General features: G+C 51.4%; 1 protein-coding gene across 1 annotated transcript; it reads left to right on the top strand.

Annotated features, from left to right (window-relative positions):
- The first annotated feature begins 5,631 nt into the window (after positions 1-5,631).
- On the top strand, positions 5,632-7,078 carry LOC124650223 (leucine-rich repeat extensin-like protein 4). The gene has a single exon (XM_047189779.1). The coding sequence runs from the start codon at positions 5,771-5,773 to the stop codon at positions 7,076-7,078; it is 1,308 nt and encodes a 435-aa protein (XP_047045735.1). The 5' UTR covers positions 5,632-5,770.
- Positions 7,079-9,411: the final 2,333 nt, after the last annotated feature.

Below are 9,411 nucleotides of genomic sequence, written 5' to 3'. Positions count from 1 at the left end.
CACAATTTTTCTTCCTTTTTTTCATCTTTTAGTTACGTACATTTCAATAAATAACACAACATTATTTAGTAATTAGTAGGGAATTATAAATTACTTGTCTCATACAAACATGTTCTTGTTTCTCTGACACACACATGCATGTACTTGTCTAACACACACACTCACACACATGTGATAGACCAAAAAAGATCTTCTTCAGCTTCGAGCTCTAGCGTCTCTTCGCAATCTTCTTGCCCTTTCGGTTGTTGGCGGTTGAATACTTTATGCCGGCCACCTTGAGATTTCTTCGCGTGAACGGACAACCTTTAGAGGGTAGGGAGGTCTTCCTTCTTACTTTACTAGTAGTAGGCATGTCGAAGTGCTCGTCGAATTCCTCCTCCATCTTCGGGTCACCGTTCTTGTCCAAGTCTTCCTCGTTGGCGTCTCCTTGCATTCCTATGATGCTCCTCTTGCCCCTCCTCACGACAACACGGCTAGGCCTCGACGGATCGGTGATGAAGAAGCATTGGTCAACTTGGCTACCGAGTACCCATGGCTCATTTTTCGCGGATGCGTTCTTCGATTTTGCATCGGGTATAACCATGGTTGTGAAATATCGGCCTTCTTTTTCGACCTTCTTGGCCCATCTCACACGAAACATTGGCACCGTCTCTCCACGAGTAATTGAGCTCCCATATCTCCTCGATCCTTCCAAAAAATCTTTCCTTGACATTAGTCTCGTCATCGGCGTATGACAAGCATAGTTACTCCTGAGTTTTGATTTTCACTATTTCTGTCCTTTTCCTCGGTGTAGTATCTCGTAACCGTTGATGTCGTACCCCGATAGGTCCTTACGTTATGCGCGGGTCCCCTGTGATAAGGTGTATATGAGTTTTTCATCTTCGGTAGAAGGCGTATTTCTCCGTGCTTCAACCGGTTGAGTTTGCTTGAACCAACGCGTGAAGCTGGAGTTGTGCTTTTGGTTACGTCTCCCATCTTCCTCGGCCGGCCCATATCGATGTAATTCTGCTCGACCATGCTTTTGTGCTCTTGCACGAAAGGTTCGGTCAGTTTTAAGTGTTGTAGCGCGACCCGGTGAGCCCTGTCAAAGTCGTCGCGTCGATTTTCAATGCCGACATGGATTGAGCGGTAGCCCTCGCGGTGACCGACTCCAGCGAGCCTCCCGAGGTGCGTCCTGGGGGTAGACCAACATGATCCTCGTCGTCCTCGGTGCTTAGATAATTCTGGCAGAAGGAGATGCACTCGTAGGTTAGAAACCCCTTGGCCATACTTGCGTCCGGACGGGCCCTATTGCGAACGTATCCTTTCATGACACCGTTCTCGCCTTTCGAAAGGCATCATGTTGTGGAGGAACGTTGGGCCGAGCTGCTTGATGTCTTCAACGACATGGAGAAGGAGATGGACGCATATATCCACGAGAATGCGGGCGGGAAGTAAATCTCGAGCTCACATAGTATCACCACGATCTCATCCTCGTAGCATCTTGAGCTGCCTCACGCCGATCGACTTCCCGGTGATAATGTCAAAAAAGTTGCATAGGCCAAACAGCGTATCACGGACGTGCTCGTCCATTATGCCTCGGATCGCAACGGGAAGTATCCGCGTCATTAGCACGTGGCAATCGTGAGACTTCATCCCGGTGAACCTCTTCTTCGCTACGTCCGGATATCTCGCTTATATTCCCCGAGTAATCAGTGAGGAACTTTCACTCCTAGGAGGCACTGAAAAGCTGCTCGAGCTCCTCCGGACTCGTTGTGAAGCGGGCAGCGGGAAGCTGCACCGCGTTCTTCTTAGCCCTTTTACGGAGACGTTGAGTCCCTTCCGTCCGATCATCATCATCATCATCATCATCATCGTCGGTATCGGGGGCTTGAAGATCTTTCCCGATGCCAAAATGTTTAAGATCGTATCTTGCTTTCGGTCCATCCTTGGACTTTTCCGAGTTGCAAAGAGTGCCAAGCGGACTCTCGGTAACATTCTTCGTAATGTGCATGACATCGAGGCTGTGGGGCGTGTGGAGGACCTTCCGATACTCCAAGTCGTGGAAAACGAGACCTCGCTTTCCATACACCGAGCAGCGGCTCTGGCTTCGGTCGCTTCTTTCCCGGCGCTGGGCACTCCTTCCAATTTTTCAGAAGATCATCGATTTCTGCGCCGCTCCTCGGGCGTGGGGGTCCATCGGGCTCATCTTTACCATTGAACGGATCACCGCGTTTTCTCCACGGGTGATCCAAGCGAAGCCACCTTCGAGCACCCGGGTAGACGGTTTTCGAGGACCCGGGATCCCTTGGTAGTTGTAGATGCGGGGTATCGTCCATGCACTTCACACGGCCGTTGAATCCGTGGCCCACCTAGGCGGATACATATGCGTAACCGAGGATAGTCCATGACCGTCGTGATCAACGCGGCTCTCATATCGAAATAAGTTCTAGTGTAGGCGTCCCACGTACGGGGTGGCGTCTTCCACAACGTGTCTAACTCCTCTTTCGGCAGCCCGAGATACAAATGCATGTCGACACCTGGTTGTTTCGGCCCCTGAATGAGAATACTCGGGTGTATGTACCTTTGCTTGGTGCACGGCCACGGGGGTAGGTTGTAAGGCCATACAAACACAGGGCCAGGTGCTATGCGTGCTACTCCGGTTGCCGAACGGATTGAGTCCATCGGTGCTCATACCCGGCTCGATGTTCCTTGCGTCGCCCCCGAACCTAGGGAAGGCGATGTCCAATGTTTGCCACTGTCCGGCGTCCGAAGGGTGTGTCGAGCATATAGCCCATCTCCGGATCTTCTTCGGGCTTCGCCTTTCCTCGTGCCATTGCATGAGCTTTGCTTCCTTAGGGTCCACGAAATACCGCTGCAGACGGGGAGTGATAGGAAAGTACCATACCACCTTTCGAGGTACCTTCTTGTTCCCAAACTTGTACCGTCCGTGGCCACACACCGGACATGTGGTTCTGTCCTTGTACTCGCACCTATAAATCACACAATCATTAATGCAGGCGTGGTATTTTTCGTGCGGTAGGTCAAGGGGACACATGACTTTCTTGGCCTCCTCGGTACTACTTGGCAATGTGTTCCCCTCCGGGAGACGATCGTGCCAGTAATTTTAAGCTCTTGCTCGAAGCTGGAATCGGTCCACTTGTTCCGCGTCTTCATCCGCGAGTAATCAAGCGTTACATGCAAGCGCGTATCCCGCGGACGACACCCGTGAAAGATCGGAGTCATCCCGTCTTTCTCCATTTGCGACAAGCTTGGCTCTCTCTCTAGGCCGCAACTCTATCGTTGCTCGTCTCCCGGAGGAGAAGATCTTGAACATGAGAGTCCCGCAAGGCCGAAATTAGCATGGTCGCGCCGGAATCTTCTTCTTCATCATGATGATGTTCTCCGCCGGCATCTTCTTCTTCATGATGATCTTCTCCGTCGACTTCTTCTTCATGATGATAGTCCCCGTCGGCATGATGATAGTCTTCTTCATGATGATAGTCATCTCGCTCGACATGGTCTTCATGCGCACCATTTGATGGGGCCGGCCGCGCCTGGTTGTCTTGCATGAAACCGCGCCTCAGCAGGTGCTCCTCCAGTTGTCCGGAATCGTGGTTGATCCGAGCGCTCGAGTTTGCATGATCGACACGGACATCTTATCTGGCGCCTATTGTTCCGAATCATGTCCTCCTTCGCGTCTATCTTGTATCTAGAGATTCGAGCGGAACTCATCGAGAGGACCATGCTTGCCCGCAAATGGTATACATAGAACAGAAATTAGAACCGCACCAAATGCACACACATGCATGGGCCGTACCTCTCCTCAAGGTATTACATGGAGTGGAAAAATTCGGCATGACCTCTCCTCAAAGTAGGACATATGGGTAGTGCAAAACTTGCCGAAACGGAAATGAATCAACATTTCGGCAAACATCCATGCACCACACCGGCACACACACAAGCGCTTCACCCGCAACAAGCATCCATACACACGACGGCCACACAAGATCTACAAGCATATGCATGTCTCCTCCAAGCATATGTATGTCTCCTCCAACTACTCACCTTCTAGATTCGATACCGAGACGAGACCGCGATCGATGACTTCGAGAGGAGGAGAGAGTATGGAGAGCCTTCTCCTCAACTCCAATTAAGTATCAACCAAAGTAAGTGCAATAAATACCCAAGCAAGTGAAAAGTGGAGTCAAAATGGTATGAGAGAGAAGGGGGGACGAGCTAGATGGAGGAAGAAGAATGGCTTGTGTAGTGTGGTAGGTGGGAGGTTGCTCACTTTTGTAGATCTGGTTCGCTACTTCGTGGCGCACCAACCACAGCTGCGCCACGTAATCAGCTTATTTCGTGGCGCACCGAGCGCAATGCGCGCCGCGTACATCTTATTTACGTGGCGCACACAAAGCAGCTGCGCCACGTAATACCTTATTTTTGTGGCGCACCGCTGCCGTGCGCCACGTAAGAAGTAATTTCGTGGCGCACCGAGGTTTGTGCGCCATAGAAATTGTAAAACCAATGATTGGGGGTGACAGGGTGTGGGGCCCACCAAGTTTTTGTGCGCGCGCGTTTAGTAGTGCGCCACAAAATTAAGCTATTTCTGTGGCGCACCTAGCTTCGTGCGCCACAAAATAAGTTTCTGTGGCGCACTCAAAACGGTGCGCCACAGAACTAAGGTTCGCCTATAAGAGTTTTCCTACTAGTGCCCCTTCCATCGGACACACTGTTGAGCGGGAGGCGAGCCCCAAGAATCGGTGGCACCATCGACGCGTAGGAAGCCTCGATCCTACAAGAATGAGTGTATTAAATATGTTAGTGTCACTGTAGAATTCCTATAAAATTGAGGTGTAAGAATAATGCGCGTAAAATCTGGGAGGTTCCATTCATTTAGTCAAAACGGTTTCCCTCCAAATTTTCTATGAAAATCCTTATCCAAAGAAGTCCTTATGGTATATCCATGTAATTTTGAAGTCCCTCAAATTATCAAATCTATGCTCTTGTAGTTTAAATCAAAAATAGGATAGGAACTTACGCGTTTAGCCCAGGTAAAACTGAGTTGGCATTGTTGAACTATGTTGTGAGCAAAACCGTGACAAAGAAAGTTGGTTAACCAAAGGGTGAAATAGGTAAGAGCCATATATAAGCAAAGAATTTTTCATGATTCACCTTGATGTCAAGCATATGCGTACTAAACTTCACTAGAAATTGAATCTAGTGCAAAGGATTGATTAGTAAAGATTCCTACGGGATTCAATCCTACAAATCAAACCATAAACATAGAAAATAAAACCGCGAGTATTTGAACCCTCCAAAATATCTACTCAAATAGTTTGAATTGAAGAGGCCCTTAAAGTCGACCACATTTAACCTGATCCTAATTTTAGAGTTTGACAAAGAAAATGAATTTAATTTGAGCTTAATTGAATTTTCTGAGAACTCTAAATCTCCAATGGTGGGACCCCCTTGGAAGATCAATTCACACATGAGCAAGAAAAAACGTCGCAGTAGGAGATTTGGAGTCTTGCACACCAACACTCATGAGTTCTAGTTGTGGTTGATGTGAAGAGCACCAAGCAAAGCAACACGAGAAGAAAGAAAACAAATTAATCAATCAACCAGCTGGTAGTGCATGGACTTGCACACCACCCTCAACACTGTCCCTAGATTCGGGGATCACACATGACACGCCGACACTGAAAGAAGCACACTCCTTGGCCACAAGAACGTACTCCAAGGAGAAGGAGGTGAAGAATAATTAAGCCAACCCCATACAGAAGCCATGGGGCTCCGACATTTCCATCCTCTCGCAATGCTCCGTGTAGATGCTGTCGCCGTCGCCGTCGTCCTGCTGCTGCTTCTGTCCTCCCCGTCCCCGACCTCCCAGCTCAGCTTCAGCGCCACATTTGGCCCCTGGATCAATGGCGCCTCGCCACCGCCGTCTCCTCCCAGCCCCGCCTTGACGCAGAGCAACGGCGGGCAAGAGTACGCGGCTCTGCAGGCGCTGAAGGCGGCCATCTCCGATGACCCCCACGGCGCGCTGTCGTCGTGGCAGGGTTCCAACGTTTGCGCCTACAAGGGCGTCTACTGCTCGGCGCCGCCCCCCGGCGCGGCGGCGGCGGGCGCGGTGGTCGCGGGCATTGACCTCAACCACGCGAGCCTGAAGGGCACGCTCCCGGCCGCCGTGTCGCTTCTTGCCCACCTCACGTTCATCCACCTCAACAGCAACCGCCTCGGCGGCGCCGTCCCGGACACGCTCGGTGACCTGCAGTACCTCACGGAGCTCGACCTGAGCAACAACCTCTTCTCCGGTCCCTTCCCCGCGTCCACATTGCTGATCCCGTCGCTGGTGTACCTGGACCTGCGGTTCAACGGCTTCTCCGGCGAGCTCCCCGAGGAGGTGTTCGCCAAGAACCTGGACGCGGTGTTCCTGAACAACAACCAGTTCGAGGGGTCGATCCCGGAGACGCTGTGGTCGTCTCCGGCAACGGTGATCACGCTGGCGAACAACCGTCTAACGGGCCCCGTCCCGACGTCGTACAGCTACGGCGGCGGGGGCGGGCGGCTCCGTGAGGTGCTGTTCCTGAACAACCGGCTGACGGGGTGCGTCCCGGAGGCGCTGGGGTTCCTGCCGTGCATCGAGGTGCTGGACCTGAGCAGCAACCTGCTGTCGGGGCACCTGCCGAGCACGCTGTCGTGCCTGTCGGGCATCGAGGTGCTCAACATCGCGCACAACCAGCTGACGGGGGAGCTCCCGGAGCTGGTGTGCGAGCTGCGGCGGATCACGAACCTGTCCGTGGCCTTCAACTTCTTCTCCGGGATCAGCCAGGGCTGCGACGCGCTGGCGGGGCGCAGCGTGTTCGACTTCGCGGGCAACTGCGTGCCGGGGCGGGGCATGCAGCGGCCGCAGCCCGAGTGCGACGGCGCGCCGGGGGACGCCGGGCTCAGCTGCCTGCGCATCCCGGGGTCGCGCCCCGTGGCCTGCGCCGAGGCCGCCGTGTCGTTCGGCGTCGGCGCCACGTTCGGGGGCGCGCTGCCGTTCGGGCTCTCCGGAGGCGCCGGCGTCGGGGTCACGGTCACCGTGCCGTGAGATCGAACGGATCATCATGTACTACCTTCTTTTTTGGGTTATAATCAATCAATTAGCCTCGTTTCTTGGCATAGCGCATGGATCATCCTAATCCTAACTGTTGTGTGGTTAATCCGTCGTCACTGACATGGCATGTTTGCGTGCATGCCTAATTAATCATGCAGATGATACTACGTTGGATCGTCGTCTGAACCCGTGCTCGAATTAGCATTGACGAGAGTGAGGATCGAGTGTGCTAGCTCGCTCGCTTTTGAGCTGGATGATTTGAGAGAGGGATCGGAATTAATTGGGTCCTCTCCTCCATGAATGCTCGGCGGGTAGATGCAACCACCTGCAGCTGCAGCGAGATGGGCCATGGCTTGGCCGGCCGTGCAGGGTGCTCCGGGCCATGTGATGTGCTGCATTGCTTCTCTTTCTCGTGCACTCGTACGCGTAGTACCAGTGGAGTACCATTTTTAATCACATCGTCTGTTTCACTTCACAGTTCACGCCCCACTAGCACTATTCCGCGGGCTTGCGCCTCTATCTCCCAATTCTATCGAAACTCTCCAGAGGATCTGCATTCGCATGCCCTGCGTTGTGGGTTGTGGCCAGCTAGAGCCTCAAAGCATTTCGGATAGGTGCTCAAGAAACGTCCGAATCACAATTTATACAGGGGCAGGTCGGGGCGCAACAAAAGTTGACAACGCCTCGTGCGGGGTCACCTCCTTTTTTCAATTACCACCTCCATTATCCCCTAGCAAAAAAAAAAAATCCTCTTTCCTATTTCTGACACCAGCGCTAGTGGCGAAGGCAACCCAGATATGTACTCCGGCATGTACCCTAGCCATCCTTTGGAGGAGGAGCTCGTCTTCGACAACACACCCGCGTTGCCGTGTGCAGCAAAGACAGATGTTGATCTCCTTCTTCTTCGACTCTGGCTCTTCTCCGTCATACGACATGCCGAGGGTAAGCGACAATCTTCTTCTCTACTATCTAGCCTAGTGGTAGATCCATTTACCTAGAACTTTGTAGCGTTGATTTGGACCATCCTAATTGTAGATCGATTTGAGTAGGATGACCAAATCGAGCTCTACATCACGCTGTAGCACTTATCGCTATCATTCAGGCCTAGATCCTCCTGATGCACAAGAGAGTTGTCATGTGTGCTGCCTTTCCTCGTCTCATTAACCTACGGTCCAATGCTACTACGAGATCAAGAGAGAACGTGAACCTAAACTACATCTACAATTGCAACAAGTTAGAGGTAACCCAAATGCTTCAGATGAGAAGAGCCCCTTTCTATGCACTTGTCAAAATGCTTAGCGAGAGAGGACTGCTATATAATAGCATCCACACATCCGTGGAAGAACAAGTCACCATGTCTCTTCGTGTTGCGGGTCATAATCAGAGGTTCAAAATGATCCATAGCATATTCGGACGATCTATGAGAACTATGTCTCGCTACTTCCAGCAGGTGTTATTTGCAGTTGGGGAGTCTAGTTTTTTTGTTCGCCAGGGCTAGCACCTACGTCTGCTCCTGCGAGGTAATTCGTCAGAAAAAGACCGACCTTCGCGAAGGGAAAACAACTCGCTCGCACGCGATAAGTGGCACACTGTGGTGCCATAAAATCAATAGGAAGTGATCTCCCTGCTCTCCACGTGTCGCAAGGGGAAGTAATGTGGAGATGAGGGAGGAGAGAGAAGACAGAGGGGTTGCGTTGTATCAGCTTTTCCCCTTTATTTTCTAGATTCGTTTTTTTTTTCAAAATGAAATATCTTTACAACCATAAGTCCAAATTACGATGCGTTCTCACTTTTGAGATCACCGTGTCGAGATCTTCAAAACTAGATCACATACTGATAGTTTTTGAAATATTTTTCCCTTACTTCCAACACTAGTACGGTTTTACTCGTGGTGTGTACCTAACTGTACTCGTGCTTCAACTGATAAGTACTTCTGTTTTTAGTGTATTTGATGCAGTTTTTTCCTTTACCCGGTAACTGTAATAGCTCGTGTGCGCTACTGTGCTTCTGTACTTTCTCGTGTGCGTGATTGTACTTCTGTATGTACCAGGATTTGCTCGTGTGTGCGTCTACTTCTGTACATGTAGTTGCTCGTTGATGCAACTGTACTTGCACTTGCTTGTGTGGGCGACTGTACTTCTGTACCTGTACTTCCTCGTTGGCGGAACTGTACATGTAGTTGCTTGTGTGGGCGACTATACTTCTGTACCTGTACTTTCTCGTGTGTGCGGCCGGACGTACGCGGCTCTACGCGCATGGACGTAAGTACTAGAGCTTCTCTACTCGCGTGGACGGGCGTGTCAAGCGGGGCTGACACATGTCAACCG

This window comes from Lolium rigidum, chromosome 4, assembly GCF_022539505.1.
Source record: "Lolium rigidum isolate FL_2022 chromosome 4, APGP_CSIRO_Lrig_0.1, whole genome shotgun sequence".
Classification (NCBI taxonomy): domain Eukaryota; kingdom Viridiplantae; phylum Streptophyta; class Magnoliopsida; order Poales; family Poaceae; genus Lolium; species Lolium rigidum.
This window is presented reverse-complemented; position numbering and strand designations above follow the sequence as displayed.

Coding starts and splice junctions, on each gene's coding strand:
- LOC124650223 (XM_047189779.1), top strand. CDS start 5,771: ATGGGGCTCCGACATTTCCATCCTCTCGCAATGCTCCGTGTAGATGCT.